At 46.3% G+C, this 18494-nt stretch overlaps 1 protein-coding gene and 1 long non-coding RNA gene across 4 annotated transcripts in view; one reads left to right on the top strand and one right to left on the bottom strand.

Annotated features, from left to right (window-relative positions):
- Positions 1-16865, bottom strand: part of LOC307226858 — a 37927-nt gene extending 21062 nt beyond the window's left edge. For all 3 annotated transcript variants that reach the window (XR_013843603.1, XR_013843604.1, XR_013843605.1), the window contains exon 1: positions 13794-16865. This is a non-coding gene — a long non-coding RNA (uncharacterized lncRNA). The remainder of the gene's footprint in view (positions 1-13793) is intronic.
- Positions 4073-13777, top strand: OTP (orthopedia homeobox). Its single transcript, XM_079995778.1, has 3 exons — positions 4073-4405; positions 5106-5536; positions 13078-13777. Exons 1-3 carry the CDS (start codon positions 4369-4371, stop codon positions 13606-13608), a joined length of 999 nt encoding a protein of 332 aa, XP_079851904.1. The 5' UTR covers positions 4073-4368; the 3' UTR covers positions 13609-13777.
- Positions 16866-18494: the final 1629 nt, after the last annotated feature.

Here is an 18494-nt window from a genome sequence, read left to right as displayed (position 1 = left end):
AAGGCAAAGGAGGGGGGCAGCTTCTGTTAAGTGTGCAAAGCAATTAGGAAGCCGGGCACTTCCTGGGTGTCTGCCGCTGTGCCAAAGGCGCCTCGAAGATGCAAATAAACAAGTGGACCCCCCCCCATCCCAGCCCGTGCCTCCTCCCCCCTTATTTGAGTCCTTTGGAAATCAGTGGTGGGATCGAGGCTTTAAGGGGGCAAGGACAATAACCCCGGATCTGGGTCAAAATGGTGCATGTGTGTCTGAAACCCATCCTGTTTCTGTTGCAGCCGCGTCTGAGGAGCCCCTGAAGGTGGCACTTCCAGAGCCCCCTCCCCAACCCTCCTCTTCCTCCAGGCCGCAGTTGACGGCGGCGCCTCTCTATCTGCGATGTCTATTTCTGTTTCCCCACCCCTGCCGACCCCCAAAGCGGCCCTCGGCCTCCCCTCTCCGCCTCCAGCTGTGTCTGGATATGCCCCCCTCCCTCTCCACGGCTTGGCCGACTGGAAGCAGCGGCGGCAGCAGGCGGCGCGCAGGGGGGAGAGGAGGAGGAGGAGGAGGAGGACACCCCAAAGCGGGGATGATTTCCCGGCGCCCAGCCCTTTTGGCAGGGGCACTCTTGTACAAAATTCAATCTCTCTTTTTTATGAGGAGTAAACCGCCTAAATAAATTTTATTAGGGGCAAGCAATATGTTCCCTGGTCGTTCCCTTTGTTCCAGTCCTACGTGTGTGTAACAATCTAAAACCTATTTATGGAGGGAAAATCGCCGGATCCGTCATAGAAAATCCTTTTACTTGGCTCTGAAGTGATTTTCTGAAGAACACTCTTGTCATGGTGGAGATTTTGGGGGCCATTGCGCTAAGCCGTGCCTTGTTAGGGACTTCACTTTGCCTGATCAGGTGGGAAATACCTTCCATTATCTAAGGAATGGGCCTGACTGGCACTTTTCTGGCTTGCTTGGGGGGGGGGGGTGAGGAAGTAGAGAAGAGGGAGGGAGGTGGGCGGTGGGGGAGGGGGGAAAGATGACGAGGGGCTGGGAGATCTTTGTAAATACATCTCCGGCTCAGCCCAGGTGGAATCCAATTCTCCTCCAAGAGGATCCAAGAGGCGGAGGAGATGAAACGTGTGTGTGGGCGCGCGTGTTTTACATAGAGAAAAATCAAGAATATTTTCACTCTGACAAGCGTCTAGTCCCGGTTTCCCCCTCCCCTCCTCCTCCTCCCTCCCGAATTCCATTCTTTTCTTCCCTTTTCTCCCTCTCACAGCCTCCTTCTCTCTCCCCTCCTCCCCTCCCATGAAGCCCCCCGCAAGCCCATCGCGCTTTGAAGCCTCGGAAGGAATGATTTAGTTTGTTTATCCTGCTATAAAAATCAAGAGCAATAGAAAAGTCATAAAAGGGAGCGCGCCATCCATCACGCCGCAGCCTTGTTTTCCCGCGGCTCCTAAGCGAGATGGATAAGCCGCGGGTCCCAGCCCCTTGTTAAGCGCGATGATGGGGCTGCCCATTAACTATTACGCCCTTTATTTATCGACTTGAAAGGCGCACGCCGAGCCAGCCGAGCTCAGGATCTGGTGGAAGTTGGAAGATTTTTTTGGGGGGGGGGACTGAGGGGCAGAGAGATATGAAGCACACCCACTTCCCAAAAAGGCAAGGAAGGAAAGCCACCCTTGGAAATATGCTAGGCCACTAGAAACAGGACGAGGCGAGGCAGGAGGGCACTGCGGGGTGCGTGGGTGTGTCTGGGTTCAGCTGGGAATAGTCTTGGGGGGAGAGAGAGAGAGAGAAAGAGAGGGAGAGAATTGGGCAAAACTATTCCGGCTCGTGAGATGCGCTGTCCAAAAGGTGGAGTGTGTGCCGCCCAGCAAGACTGAGACTCCGGGGGATTAGCTGCCCAAAGTGACCACCTGCCCTTTCCACTAGGCAGGCAGGCAGGCCACTCGGTGGGGATAGAGGGGGAGCGAGCCAAGACCATCGGCTGCCCCTTCCACAACCCTCCTGCAGGCTCACTCCCGCTCCCCTTGTAAAGTGGGCATCGCGGGGAGCTTGGTCTGCTTCTTTTGTCTTTTCCGGCTGGTGATGGTTAGCTACTTTGGGGAGATTGGAGCAGCAGGGCCTTCTCTCTCTCCCCCCCCCCCCCGCCGGCGCCCACCCCCTTGCTCTCGGGCTGGGCTTGCTGCTTCCAAGTCTTCCAAACAGGGCCGAGAGGCGGGCAGCCCTTCACGCTCTCCAGCCTGACAGCGACCCCTTGAATGGGATCATCGACGGGCTCGCCAGGCGCTCAACTGCCCCACAGCTCGCTCGGCCGCCTCCTTTGTCTCCCCTTTTCAGTGCCAGCCCGAAACCCACCACCCCTGCGTTGCCAGCAGGAAAGGAAAAGCGGGGAGGGGGGTTAAGAAACCCCAAACACAAAGGCCGAGCAATGTTTTGTGGGTGTCCGTCGGGCGGCGAAGCAGCAGCAGCAGCACCACCACCAACGATAATAATCAAAAAAGCCATTCGCCCGGTTATTACTGAGCAGAGAGAATCTCCCAGGTGAATTCCCCACCCCCACCCATCTTCGCTTGCTCTGTGTGTGTGTGTGTGTGTGTGTGTGTGTGTGTGTAAGCTTTTTTGCACTACATGAATAATCTTAATTGCATCACTCTCGAATTAAAAATCAATGTTAATCAAGCTGGAAGAAGGAAATATCAGTTTTCATTGTGCCTGGCCTAGATGGCAATTCCAGGCCCCCCCCCTCCTTTGGAGAATGGGGCGGGGAGAGAGAGAAAAAAAAGAATCAAATAACTTTAAAAGGCCATTCTGTTCTGCTACAAATACAATTGAAACGGATTGTTTAGGAGCGGATCAGAAACGGTACAGAATTTTGCACTTAATTTCCTCCGTTATCATTTACAATAAGAACCTCTTGCCTTGACAGCCAAGTCTAAACAGTAGTAAATTAGTACAAATTTATACTGATTTTACTCTAATAATCGTAATAAAAGCTTATAGATTTGGCACTAATTACATAAATGCCTAATGATCTTGAAAATTACTCTGGTTAGAAATATATTACTAATCTAAACTTTGTTGTTGGCTGGCTTTGAAAAATCAGAACATTAGAAATGGTTCGCTTCCCTTGTGCAAAGCACTTGAAATTGTTGGGATAGTTTAACATATTCAAGAGGAAAATAATGTTTTGTTTTGTTTCTTTTTGTAAAAAAAAGCATTCAGCTTTATTTACTGTCTTAAACTGAGTTTGGAGACAAGCTGAACTTAGAAACTTTCTCACACGCCCAGGTGAATGAAGGAGACGCCTGGAGGCGCTGCCTTCTCCTTAAACCAAGACAACTGCTGGAATTATTCCTGTTTTATACAAATATGTAATTCAGCGGACTGAGATCCTTGTGGGGATTTGGGGGGCGGGCGGGGAGGAGGGATGAGGAGGAAAGACTGCTGCAAAGATCCGGGTTACTACAGACGTTTCATTAGGGTCACACTCAGCTTTCCTCTCTGCTGCGTTTTCCAACCATCCCACATTAGTGGCTGCACTTAAGTTTATACCCCACATTAGAAATCCTTAAATAAAGCCATCCAACACAATTTATCCCCAGAACAGATACACCCCCATCACTTCACAGCTGTGCAGAATCTCTGTGTCCTCTTTCCTCGCTCTTTCCCTCCCGCAAACCCCAAAGCGACGGCAAAAGAGCAGCAACAACACACCACAACGAAGACATTAAAAAGTGTCTGTGTGTGTAAGACGGTGGTGGCGATGGGGGAAAGGAACAGCACAACATACCAGCCATTCACTTCTGTTCTCCCCCCCCCCCCAGCCACCTATATTCCTCTTTTTATTGGGTTGGCTTTGTCAGTCATTTTCAACTAATTTGATCAGGAGGTCACTTTTGTTAAAAAAAGAAAGAAAGAAAAAATAAGAGGGGGGCGGGGGAGGCTGCCTCTCCGGCAATTCATCAGCGCGGGGCGGGAGAGAAGGCGAATGGCGACGGGGGCTTTAAAAGCCCAGCCCGCGCGGCTGGGCGCTGCTGCTGCTGCTGCTGCTGCTGCGGCTGGTGGTGCCGAGGCTGCGGGCGGGTGGAGCGGGGACTCTTTGGGTGCTGACATTTGCAGGCTGCCCTCCTGATTGGTCCCTTCGCTGAGCTGCTCACGGGTTCACTGAAGTGTTAAGCACCTCCCCGTCTCTCTAAAGGACATTATAATGCAAGAGACCCCCTTTTTAACCACACACCGAATTTTCTTTCATTTAGGCGATCTATATATAAATATATATCTATAAGCTTGAGAGAGAGCGAGATCCGGTGCAACTTTTTTTTTCCATAAAAAAACCCACCACCAACCGCTAAAATTTGGGGGGGTACAGCTTTCGCCCTGGAGCGGTGCGCGATGCTCTCTCACGCCGACCTCCTGGACGCCCGGCTCGGTGAGTTGCCCCCCAAAGCCTCTCTTCCCCCCCTCTTTCCTCCCTCTCCCTCGCCCCCAGCAGCACCTGCAGCCAAGGAAGAAGCCCCGGGCAGGAAATGGACAATTTGTGCCTGATTTTACCTTAATGCGACTAATTTCTTTAAAAGTAATTGTACTGTATTAAAGTTTGATTTGATTTAACGCCATCTTAAAAACAACAACAAACCACCTATGGAATATGTAGATCCAAAAGCAGCAGTAGCGGAACTGGGGGGCCATTTCGTTTTAGGTTGTGGCCCCTCTCCCTCTCCTTTGTCTTCTTCCTGTTTTGTTTTTTATTTTATTTAAGTCTCTCTTTTTGGTCTTTTGAAATAATCCTGCATGTGTGTATCTAGTTTGCCTACCTTAAGAAATAAATTGAGGCGCCCTTGGCTTTGGACAGGTGGATGTTCGGGAACCTCTCCCGGCGAAGGCGCAAGGCGGCCCCCTCGGGCGAAGAGAGGGTGGCTGGGGGCCGTCCGGGGGCGACTACCCAAGCGGGATGGCTCCCAAGTTCTTAGGGGGGTAGGAAGGAGGCAGGGTGTGCCGGCCCGTTTCCTCCCCGTCGGGGGCCGGGTTGGCCTAGGGCGCTGGTGGACACCGTCCGGGCCCGCCGGCCGGGGGTGGACCGTGGTGTGCGCCTGGCTGAATCGCGGCGGGCCGCTGCTTTGCCTCCGCAGGGATGAAAGACGCCGCCGAGCTGCTGGGCCACCGGGAGGCGGTGAAGTGCCGCTTGGGCGTCGGAGGCTCGGAACCCGGAGGCCACCCGGGCGACCTGGCTGCCAGCGCGGACTCGGTGGAAGGCTCCACGCTGCTGCCCGGCGACGACATCTCCGCCGTGGGCTCCACGCCCGGCGCGCTCTCGGTCGGCGCCAAGGACCCGGACAAGCAGCAGGGTCAGCCCGGCGGAGGCGGCGGCGGCGGCGGCGGCCAGAACCCCGGCCAGGCCGGCCAGCAGCAGGGCCAGCAGAAGCAGAAGCGGCACCGGACGCGCTTCACGCCCGCGCAGCTCAACGAGTTGGAGAGGAGCTTCGCCAAGACGCACTACCCGGACATCTTCATGCGCGAGGAGCTGGCCCTGCGCATCGGCCTCACCGAGTCCCGGGTCCAGGTAGGCTCTCGCCGTCTGTCCATCCACCGAGCGGCCAAGCCACCCACCTTCCTCCGACCCTCCATCGCCCACCCCGTCCAGGGACAGGGGGGGGGGCCTTCCAGGCCAGGGGGCGCCCCCGTCCCCAGACCCAAAAGGAGGGTTGCGGGACTTAAACGTTACTACCCCGCGCTGGTTAATTAGGGTCATTGAGCTCCGCTGATTAGGGACAGAGGGCTAGCTAATCAAATTCCTTACGGAAAGGATTTTCAATCACGCAAGGGGGGCGGGAGTTCGAACTTGTGGTTTTCGTTTTGTTTTAAAGTTGTCTCAAAAGTGAGAAAGGGCTGCTGTTGTTTCTCCAGTCCAGAGACGCGAATGCAGCAGTTTCATAAAACGGCACCAACTAAAAGCAATGCTTTCGATGCCCCAAAGCGAAGCCTTCCCATTAAAAGAATAATAAAAAAAAATATCCTTCCCTCCGCTCCATCACAGCACTGAACAGCACAGACGCTGCGTTACAAAACTTAGTTTATTTGAAGCGGCCTGGGAATTTCGCTGCTGTACATTCAGTGAACGCTACAACGCTTCGAGATCGATTTCTAAGGCAACAGACTGGCACTCCGATCCCAAACACATTGCTCGATTTCACTACCAAGGAAGGAGTTTGAGGCAGCAGTGTAAGAAATATTTTCAAAGAACCCTAAAAACCCAAGGCAGAGAAAGCCTTTGCTAAAAGTTTTAATTTTAATTTTATTAGCGTTTTATGTTAAGGAGTATTAGCAAAAACAACTCTGTTTATGAACAAACGCATTGGACGCATTATAGAAAAGATGAAATAATTTAAGAGAAGTATAACAAATCTCTTTGTTTTTGTGTTGAGGTAATATTCAATTTCAGCACACATTTGTCCCACTCTTTAAGAAAAATCATTTGTGTGTTATCTTTCTGCTTCGCATACTGGGAGGTTTGAATTTATTTCAGTCCGATTAGTTAAAATGACTCTGCGCTGTCCTCAGTCCTGAACTTTCCCTTTCCTTGGTTCTTTCTATTTTGATTGTTCTGATTGAAATCGCTGACATCCAAAAGGAAAAAGAAATGTATTCTTTTAAAAAATCTTAAAGTGGAACCAAATTTATCTGGAGGCATTTGCATTTAGATCTTTTTTTTAAAGGCACTAATTAAATGCTGCTAACTCCAATACCATCATTTTAGTTTGATATTATTAACAGGTTTATGAGGAACTTTAATTACAGGGAAATCAATGAGATTTCTCTCTGTATAGAGAGAATAGATCCTCTCTAATTAATTTAGCCAGAACTATAGAACGCCAAGCAGATAAATGCAGAGGAAATCTAGAAACAACACTTTTAAATCCCAAGGAGGACTTTTGTGTTTGCGTTCAACAGAGTTTCTGTCACCATATACCTACCTATAAAAAGTGCATTAATATTATCTATTAGATTAGAAAACACTATAATGGGGAGTCTTCCAGAAAAATTGTTACGCATGCCCAAACCAAACCAATTTAAAAACAGTAACACCAATGCTAAATATTATACAAATGCTATATATTATACAGATTTATTCAACCCGCGTAGAACGTTAATTAGTTTAAATTAAAAACGAAATTTGGTACCAAATAAAATATAATGGGACAACTAACTTGGAAGAAAGAAAGGAAAAGAGCAGGAAGCCTATTAAACTCCACTGGGTTTCTCCAAAGGTTAATAATAAGCAATTTCATTATCAGGAATGTGATGAACGAAACAAAATGCATAATATAGAATGGAAATAGCGATTATTCACCCGCTTCCTCTCCCCTGTGGTGGAAATCCGTAGAACTAAATGATAATGGGATCCTGGCCGTACAACGATTTACAGATAGTAAACGAAATTACGGAGAATGAACAGATGCATACGATCTTATTTTGGGTTAATTAATACAGAATAATTACCTCGCTTCATTTACAATTGCTAACGCAAAATAAAACCCTCCACTTCAACATGAACAAGTGCTTTTCAAAGACCCCAGTCGCGGTTAAAACAGGGATAAGGATTGTTATTCCATTTTAAATCATATTGTTTCTTGCCTTTCCTTCGAAGGTAAGCGTGCGTCAGATGGCGACCCGAGGTCGCTTACAGCCTGAAACTATCCATATTTTTACCCCCGTGGTTTTCCAGCCTTACTTGTAAGTAAGTCGCGTTCACCTCAGTAGGACTCACCTCCGAGTGCAATGGGGGGGGGGGGAGCATTTTAATGACCTCAGCATAATCCTACACGCTGCTAATAGCTACGGGCGGCTGAATAGAAACAATTTAATCGAGTGGCAATTTAAATATTCTTTACAATAATGTTCTGCAGTTTAAAAAGTAATCAAATCAACATAACCTTCTTAATTAACACTTCAGAATGATTAACATTGTGTAAGCTTGTGCAAAAATAAATTATGGGAAATGTATTTACTTCCCAGTTCATTGTATTCTTGCTACTTGACCAAATGGAAATGAAAGAGTAATGGATAGGTTTATGGTCTCGTTTACACAGCCTTTGCGGCGCGTAGGGGGCTCCACATTGATCCGGGAACGCTCCACACGCCCGCCTTTCGAGCTGCTCTCTATGCACCATTATATGCAAGAATAAATTATATTTTTTCTCACTTTCCTGTCTTCTACATTTTAAAAACCTACCCCTGCTTTGTCGAAAAGGCCTATCCCACGCCTAAGCTACCACTTTGCGCTCGCTCTCTCTCTCCCCCCACCCGCCTCTTTCCAGACCGGGTGTAATAAAACCATTCTTTTTATAGCATGCCATTATTAGAAACCAATTTCAGAATTATTTATAACCTGGAATGGCTTATTAAGCAGCAATGCGAGAATCATGCAAATGACAGCGATCCAATGCAATATAATAAGCATAATCATTAGTCTCTCGCGCTGATTAATTAACTTTCAATATTTTATTTACATAAAAAGCAAATCAGTGAAATAACTTCTGCACAGCCAGGCTTGCCTTTCAATATTTTACACCAACCTAAAAATAATGTGCTGAGACTCCATTGACCGTGTCCCCCCGCGCTGGCCGTGTCACCTGCCACATCTTAATAGGGGACAAGCTGAGAGTATTTTCTAGTTTTCTAATGGAATGAGAAATTGCATTTTCTTCCTCTCCCAGTAACTATTAAAGCGTAATGAATTCGGCCTAGAGTTCACGGCTGGCTGATCGAAATGAACCTGAAATCTGAGCTTTAATGCAGCTCCCCAGATTTCCTACCAAATCTTCGCATTAATCATCCGCTGGATTCCAATGAGATCTTCATAAAGCTTTGTGAGAGGAGGGGGTTGGGGTGGGGAGAGAAAGGAAAGTAATATCCTCTCCCCCTTTTTCTTCCCCATTTATAGCTGGGGAATTAAACGGGCTATATATTTCCAAATACATTTACAGTATGTCTATATTACTGTAGCAGCAGGTATCATGAAAGTAGAGTTTGAAATTGCAAACTCCATTAGACCCTCAGTGTTGTATTAATAATGTTGGGCGGTGGGGAAGCAGAGGGGGAGTCGCTGCGTTTTCTGATCGCAGCCGAAGTTGCCCAAATGCCTGTGGCTAATATATTTCCAGCTCCGAGTTGTCATGCGCGCCTTTTCAAAACCTCCCTCAGGTTCTCTCTCCCTTTTAATCTGTCATGCACCGGTTTCCAAGTGGATACGTTCACATTTTCAAAAGCATATGCGCCGTCGCTCTGAAGTGAGGCGATGACGATCTGATGGAGATTCTTTTACAACCCCAGTAAACCATGACACATAAAAAGATTTTGTGGCCACCATTTAACTATTAACCCTAAAACATAATTGAACACGACTTTTCTCCGTCTCTCTCTCCCCCTCTCATCTTTTTCTTCCTGCCTTCCTTCCTATTATTATTCCTATAACATTTAAGTCCTTAACAGCTGTTCCTTCCTGCTAATGGCCAATCGCATTTCCCTGTATAAATTGAAGGGTTTGAAAGAATGCGGCGGTGCTCCGGAGCCTCTCAAATCCGTAGGCGGCTTGTAGACTGTCCCTAAAGCGGAGTAGGCGCAAGAGCTCGGAGCGGCCCCATTCCAGAGTGGCGTGGCAACCCAGTGCGCCCACCGCCCGCAAATAAGACAAGGATCTTTGTTACTAAAGCGCACACGGACGGTTCTTAAAACAAAAGGTTGGAGTGGGACAATAAGTACTAAAACCGATTTGGAATTGTTACGGAAATTCCGGGTTCCAAGACTGGAGTTTGCTTCCCTGGTTAAAAAAGCAAAGCAACCAAGTGGGGTGTACACCATGTACCCAGATTTGACTCTGGATAGGGCCCAGCCCAAATACGCATCTCCATTCTGCCCCCTTTTGCGCTGCAAAAGTTCCTGCCCTTTCACGAATCTTTTTTACGCATCAACTTGTGACGGCGGCGGCGGCAGCGCTGTGGCCGGGGTAAAACAGCCCGAGCAGGGTAAGACAGTGCAAAGAGAGAAAGGGGTCAAGGCAGAAGGAGGCAATAAAGAACAGGTCAGATGTAGGCGGGGAGAGAGCTGGGGAGAACCACCAAGCTAAAGAATATTCCCACAGAGAAATAAATGAATACCAGGCCAAGTCACTTATTAAGAACCCGTAATATTTACATATACAGTACATGCAAAATTCTGTATATTCGCGTGACATATACGTTCATGTAATTAACTCGACTAGAGTAAAACCAAAAATGCCAACATTGTCTCACAATAGTTGTGCCGCGTGATCCTAAACATGTTTACTCGAAAGTAAGCCTCACTGAGTTCAATGGAGGTATTCCAAGGCTAAAAGGGGAGTGTGCACCATTCATTTCGGGGGGGGGGTACATTTGAGGAAACCTGCATAGGATCGCTGTGCCTGCCTCAGTTTGCTTTTATATCCAGCCAAGTCCCGCTTGCTCATTTTCAAAAGCCTACTTACAGTGCAATACTAAGGATGTTTTTCAGAAGTTGAGTCCTACTAATTTCTGAGAGTCTGATACCAGGTCAAGTATGCTTAGCGTTCTAGTCTTGTTTATTTATGCTTAGTATTTAGACACTTGGAAAAGGCCTTTTTTTTTTAAGCCGAGTTGAATGGCTCAGAAAATGAAAAGCTGCTGACACAGAGGAGTTCAATGTTTGGTGGAGCTGACAGAAGCTCGGTTGATTAACTAAGGCATCAGAATGAATATCTAAAGCAAAATGTTCCACAATTATTACAATGGCAGCTCACTTGAAGTAATGATTTAATGCATCTTTGTTGCATCTCCTTAATGAGGTACTTGAGCTTCACCACAAGTCAACTGCAAAATAAAAACTTTAATATATATATTTAAAGCTCAGCTTCTCAGGTAGCAGCAATCTTTTCCAAGTAGTCACTAATCTGGCTTTGTTTCCAATTACATTATATAAATTATTTCTTTTGGGGAAAAGTCTCCCTTATGCCTTATTTACATTTACAATATGAATGTTCCTCATGCCTTGAAGTAGGAAGAAAAACATATGAAAACACCAATTATTTCACTGGGAAGTATGGCATATTCAGTGCTTTCAACTTCTGGTACTCGGGTAGCAGGAATAACTCCTATCGGAAAACACTGCTAAGCACTAAAATAAAAATAAAAATGTGTATGGGACCTCTACACGTCTATCTGCAATGTATATTCAGAGTGCTCCACATATCTGTAACAAAACACAATTATTTGTTTGATCCCAGTAGAGAGATCAATACACAGCTTTCTCCTGTTCATCCATATTCCCTTGCTGATCTAGGCTCACATATGCAACAGATGCTATGTGTATGGATCCTGTGGCTGGATGCTTTAGGGCAGCAACAGTGGTTGCATGTGTGATTCCCAGCCATGGGTACCAAATGCAGGGTTCTCAATAACCAGCATAGATAAAATATGGATGCCAATTGTAGATGAGTATGCATCTTCCTTATTGTCTGTTGATGTATGCAAATCAGGATAGAAAATATACACATATCTATCCTCACATAAACACACACACACACACACACACATGCATATGGGTAGCTAAAAATGTACTTCTATATGCAAAAGTCCTTGTAAAGATGGGCAAAGAATGCAGTCCTTATTCTAATTTATATATTTGCTCTAAGCATATGGAACTAATGCAAATAAGATAAGGGGTGGATACTTCTAAAACTATTATAAGAAACACAGTCTTCTTGTGCATTAAATGAACATGCCTACAGATGCATCTCTTGCTCATAAATATTTTATAGCTTATATTAATGTACTTATCTTGATTATATTTCTTGGGTATCCTTCATAAGATATCCCATTAGATTATTTAAAAGTGTTGTAGATCTAGTGAACTCAAGTGGTTAGTGAAGAACTTTTCTACAATCTCAGTCAGAAACCAATTTAACCTGAACTTAAGTTAAATCACTGAAACTAAAGAGCCCACATGGCTTGTGAATTCAGCTACTACTGAACACCTAGTTCAAATGTGAGGAATGGAAGTCTGAAGGTAAATGTGCATATTTGAGAAAAAACACAATGACACTGTTCTCTAAATATGTTTTCTTTGAAATATTTCACCAATGATTTCAGTGCAAATCTCAAGAGTGCTTATAAGAACTATGAAAGTCATGTCATTAACATTGTCTTAAACACAAGTTTTGCACAACTTGTTTATGCATCAGGGTATTAATTAGACTGCTAGCTCCAAAAATAAGAGGTACGCTTGTAGCTTTATTTTTTCTTTTGTGCCTATGCTCGCACAGTAGGCCTCCCAAACTAGATATGAGTCTAGATGCTTAAGAAAAATTATTATAAAATCTAAACATTATTACAAAAATAATAACAGCTGTAGGAAACTCACAATAGTAAAATAACAGATTATTGGTACCAGAGTAACAACTTTATTTTCTACTGTTTTCCCTGGGTTCTATCAGGGGAAAAGGCAGGGTATAAATAAATAAATAAATAAATAATAATACTATTTCAAAGGGCTAAAATCTAAGGATTGTAAATACAGTATGCCAGCTCTTTTATTTTTATCCCTCAAGCCATCTGTGTCCAGAGTGGGGAAATGTTCCTCCTCCTCCACCACCTTTAAAAGAGTATTCTCCCTTTTGTCCCCAATGGAAATAGAACAGTTGCCCTTTTTTTCTCCCTTCACTTATGCTCCCTTATTTGTCAATGGAACATTAGGAGTTGGTTTCGGAGGAACCGTGGCGAGGCCGAAGGAAACAAGGCAGCGAAAGTCCTTTGCGTTCAGAGCAATGATAAAATACCAGTGCGTAAAAACCCATATTTTAGCCGGACAGCAGGACAGACACCAGACGTCTGTATCCACACACAGACGCCTTCTCCCCCCCCCCCGACAACTCCATCTTCGCCTTTAGGGCCTCCAGCCAGAGGCGTGGGCCCTCACAGAGGCGGGTGGCGGAGGGACGCGCGGGGCCTGTTCAAGCGCTTTGCCCGGAGAGCCACGCTAACCGGCCTCTCTTTTCTCTGTCCTTCCCCCCACTTGTCCTTTCCTTCCCCGCCGGCGACGACGGGCGGCCAGGTGTGGTTCCAGAACCGGCGGGCCAAGTGGAAGAAGCGCAAGAAGACGACCAACGTGTTCCGCGCCCCCGGCACGCTGCTCCCCACGCCGGGCCTGCCCCAGTTCCCCTCCGCCGCCGCTGCCGCCGCCGCCGCCATGGGCGACAGCCTCTGCTCTTTCCACGCCAACGACACGCGCTGGGCCGCGGCAGGCATGCCGGGCGTGTCGCAGCTGCCCCTGCCGCCGGCGCTGGGCCGGCAGCAGGCCATGGCGCAGTCGCTGTCGCAGTGCAGCCTGGCGGCGGGGCCCCCGCCCAACTCCATGGGCTTGTCCAACAGCCTGGCGGGCTCCAACGGCGCCGGCCTGCAGTCGCACCTCTACCAGCCCGCCTTCCCCGGGATGGTCCCCGCCTCCCTGCCCGGCCCCAGCAACGTGACGGGCTCGCCGCAGCTCTGCAGCTCCCCGGACAGCAGCGACGTGTGGCGGGGAACCAGCATCGCCTCCCTCCGCCGAAAGGCGCTAGAGCACACAGTCTCCATGAGCTTCACCTAATGGCGTCTCCTTCCCGCCTTCCCAGCCAGCCAGCAGCCTGCCCCCAGCCGCGCCTCCCGCTTTCCCGCCCTTTTTGCTTCTTCTAATTCCTCCTCTTCTTCTTCACCTCAGCCCTGCCCTCACTCTCCCACTCCCGCCATTTTTTTGTACTTAAAAGAGGGAGGGGGAACAAACAAAACACTTACCAGGGAGTCGACTCAGGATCAGGGCTGGTTTGCGGGCAGAGTTTAAGAGTGGTCGTCCAAATAACACGACCCAGGCAAGCGCACGCACACATCAGAACATACAGACAAGGAACACGCTCACCCCAACCGCCGCCTACTGTGCTCCAAGGGCGGAAACACAATCGACGTGTGTCTTAATAAGGATTTGAGAGATACTCGACCTGACAAAAGGACTCGTTGGATCTCCTCCTTTAATTTACCCCCTAAGTTCCAAGCCCCGCACAGCCAAATTCAGATCCAGGCATCTGTTGGGCTTTTATTTTTTTATACAAAACACCAAAACAAAAACCCACCTCATGTAGAAAGACAGTATACAATGTGTGCATGTGCGTGTACAAATAAAGATGAAAGTTGGTTGCAGGGGTTTTGATAGAAAGGTTTTCTTAGCGGGCAAGTTTGGCCTTCGGGTGGCTGCGAGGCAAGAATAGTGGTCAGGATGCGAAGCGTGAAGGGGAAATTGAACCGATTTTGATAAAAGCATTTTTAAGCGAATTTTTTGGGGGGCGGGAGAGGGATTCAAACGATTTTTTAAAAAGGACCCACTCCAAACACTTCCTATTACTCTTTTTTTTCTTTTTGTGGGCGTTTTGATTTCTTTGTTTCGGTTATTGCTGTCCCTCCACTTTCTCTTGTTGCCCTCCCTCTCCGAGCAGCAGGCTGATAGATAGATGCCTGGCGCACGTGGACTTGAGACATCTCCAACCTGGCAAAGACTTTGTACAGATAAAACAATCAGCTATTTTTTTCTCCCTTTCTGCATGTGCTGGTCCAATCCCAGAGAACAGAAGCTATTTCGAAGAATGAACAAACAACGTGAAATAGGATGTTTTGTGTAGATAAAGCATTCTTGTTACATACTGGTCGATTTGTGATATGTTAAAAGAAAAAAGAAAAGAAAAGAAAACTTACTGTCTGTGCTTATTTATTATGGAATTTTGGGTTTCTTAATAAATGTTTGAGGCTACTATAAAGCATATGATTTGACTTTTGCCAACAAGTTTATATATCAAGTTAATGTAAATGGATAAATAAAATCATTTTCAATATGTGATAATGAGAACGATGGTGTGGCTTGAGATAAGAGGTGTTTTAAACGAGAGAAGAAATAAGATACTTGCTACCTTATTTTTAAATTTAGGATCCAACGAGGTGGGGGGAGGGAGGGTTGTCATACATTTGGAAATAGTTTGCTTGCTTGAACTTTGCGATGAAGCACTTCATTTATTACAATTTGGATACTTTATGTGAATAAACTTTTTAATTTCTCTGCGTAAATGACCTTTTAACTCTCACGAGCAAGGTTATGACGACAATAGCAGCAGCAGCGGGAAGCAATTGAAGTTAAACCAAGTAACACACGATGTGTGTGTGCACGCGCCTGTGCTCGTGCCCGCACATCGAAGGACGGGAGAGAGTTGCAGAGAAGGCAGCAAAAGTCTAGGGTCCTTTGTGTTGGCAACGTTTTGTAAGAAGTGACATCATTTAGTGGTTAAGCCAAAAGCAAAAATTTATCCGGCTAATTTCAAAGAAGCCCTTTCAGTTTTACAGAGAGAAGAGGGATGCACGGCTGACTGCAAGGAAAGTCCACAGATTTCTGGCGGTAAAAATCTTAGCATTTTTATTTTTATTTTTTTGCCGAATACGAAGGCTGTGAGCTCCAAAAAGAAAAGAAAAGAAATAAAAACACAGAAGCCCCACTGTCAAACTATATGAAGCCAAAAAGAATTGCTAATAAAAATCTGAAAGGGCGGGTTAAGATTAAAGCAGCGTCCGGGTGTTTTCTTTCATCTCAGTTGACTAAAGGTTGTAGGCAGGGCGAAATGAAATTGACATGTATTTGGAGAAAGCAGAAGGTGCATTTTGCAATCTATCTTTTCGCCGGCTTTCAAATGAGCCGCTGTTATTGTTGCTGTGACTCACTAGACATGATCTTACGGCAGAGAAGACATTCGCTTCCCTTCCCTTCGCTGTTTGCAAACTTGGGCTCTGCTAAGGGCAGAAGGTTGTCAAGCACCAGGTAGAAATGGATGCTTCGTTTTTTAATGCTTCACTCAGATCGTTTTTGTCTGCACATCAATTATAGATCTCTTAATTACACACAAGAGGGTGCCCAAGTCTGGAGCCTTTCACAGAAGGGCCCTTGGTTGCTCCCCAGTGAATTCCGCAGATGCTTCTTTAATTTAAAAATAAAATAAATAAAAAAAGCCAATGATTAAAGGTCCAGGATGAGAAGGAAATCACTTTGGTGTCCTGAAGAAGGAGCCCTTTGGATAACTTAGGCACCCCAAATGCCATTTAAATGAAGCTCTAATTTAAAAGTGGTCACTCTCCAGGGTTACACCACAATGGCAAGATAAAGGTATCATTCTTTAATATCAGTTTTGAGATTCAGCATTCACACAGGAGGTAAACATAATTAAATATCATATACAGATTAACGGATGATAATGTGCAATCATATGGAGCCATTTTGAAAATAATTTTTGAAAGCTCCCTCTTCTTCAAGCAAAAATATTAATCCTTCCTCCTGATGATACTAGAGCTCCACTGGCCCAGGAAATGAATACTCTTGAAATTTTTATTATGCCCTTTTGTTTGCATTTTTGTTAAACTAGACTAGAATCTAATTTTTCCCCAGACAGTGAACTGAATGTATATTCAGTGACTTTAATTAAACATGCTGCATCACACCTATTTTGGTCTTGGGGATACATTTAGAGACAAATTTTGATTCTCTCATTGACTTCTAAGGTCTGTAGAGCCAGTCCCTATCCACTGATGCACATGACCTCTTTTGTGTGTCTCTATAATCTCAGTTGATATTAGAGATCTCAGATGGATCTATTTGATCCTTAATCTTAACATCCTTAACACCAGGGCTTCAGAGAACATAACAGAGAGCACTTATTTTAATACCCCCCAAGTCAGTATCACTCCACATAGATGTCATCCTTCCATTCTGCCTTTTGTCCTTCAGTCTATATCATAGTTTCCTTATGATGTGCTTTATGCCTTTAATTGAAATACAGTAGGTCTTTTATCTGCTTTATAATGTATTTTTCAAATAAAATACAATTCCCTCCCTCTCCATTTCTTGTTTGTTTGATGTTACTGAGAGCAAGGAAGACCCTACTTCTGAGAATTTTCCTTCTCTTACAGAATTTTGATTAATACTAATTTTTTAAAAAGAGGACACAGGGTGTGTGTGTGTGGAGAAATGCTCTGATGGGTTAGTTGCTGCAGATCTGGCCTCACATAGTGGCTAAGAGCAAGGTAGGATATGCCAACTCTAACCTCTGTCAGAACTGCACCAGGGCTGACCTTAGGCACATTACTGTTCTATTTGGATCCCTTTACACATTGTGGAGGCAGAATGGATCAATTCAACTGGGATCTGCAGCCAGCTCAGCTTTCTGACTAGTATATTTGTAAGAGTTCCCAAATGCAGCTGTGTACAGTGGTACCTTGGGTTACATACAGTTCAGGTTACAGACGCTTCAGGTTACAGACTCCGCTAACCCATAAATAATACCTCGGGTTAAGAACTTTGCTTCAGGATGAGAACAGAAATCGTGCAGCGGCGGCACAGCGGCAGCTGGAGTCCCCATTAGCTAAAGTGGTGCTTCAGGTTAAGAACAGTTTCAGGTTAAGAACAGACCTCCAGAACGAATTAAATACTTAACTCGAGGTACCACTGTATTGTATTTTTAAGTGAGCAATTAAAATATTAGAATATACCCAAAAAGTGACCCAAATCTGCAATATATATGGGGATAATAATGACATTAACTTGCTTTACTAAGATAACATATGTTTGGGCAGCCCAACTTGAAAACCAGTTAAGTCACATGTGTTGGGCTGAGCTTGAGGCAAAGCAAATTGTCTTCATAAGCAAATAGCAGTGAGGTACATGTATTTCCACCACTGAAGTAAACACATCCAATATTGGTTTAAATTCTAATGCTCCAATGCATCTAGGTTTTTGATGGACTTATTGAACCCACAGGTGGCTTGCTTTAGTTGTAAAAGAGTACATGGACTGCCATCCTTAACTCAGGGGTGTAGCATGGGGGGGGGGGTAGGAGGGCCATGACCCCCAATGCACAATTTTGAGGAGTGCGAACTAGGTGTCCCCATGCAGGCACAACCTTTTGCAGGGATCCACCCAAGCATATCCTGGCAGGCCCTGTCCCTGGCTTCCCATCCTTTCCTGCCTGTCACTGGGGGGTTTCAGGGAGCCCGGTCTGGCCTCACCACTGCATCCCCAACCCCCTCGTTGAATGGCCACCTGGCTCAGTGTGCTCCTCGGACAGTGAGTGGCTACAGATGGAGGGAGACAAGCAAGGGGCAACCCCAGTATGGCCTAGCCTGGTGCTCCTCTACATGGGTGTCAGGGGGATTTGCCCACCAAGGGTCATGTTGATTGGCTGGGCTCCCCCCGCCACAGGCGGGCAAGCTCTGGTGGGGAGGTGTCACTCTGGCAGCATTGGCATTGAGGGCTGGTCTGGTGTGGTGGGCTCAGTTCAACCTCCGGACCCCGCCTGGCGTGCCTGTGCACACCCCAGGCGCCAGCAAACCACGCTACGCCAATGCCTTAACCTGCTGGTTCAAGAGTGTGTCCTATTATCATAAACAGATACAATGTTAAGTAAGCTTAAAACT

The sequence above is a fragment of the Podarcis cretensis genome (assembly GCF_951804945.1).
Source record: "Podarcis cretensis genome assembly, chromosome: 11".
NCBI lineage: Eukaryota > Metazoa > Chordata > Lepidosauria > Squamata > Lacertidae > Podarcis > Podarcis cretensis.
Note: the sequence above shows the minus strand (reverse complement) of the source record. Positions and strands in the feature narration are given on the sequence as shown.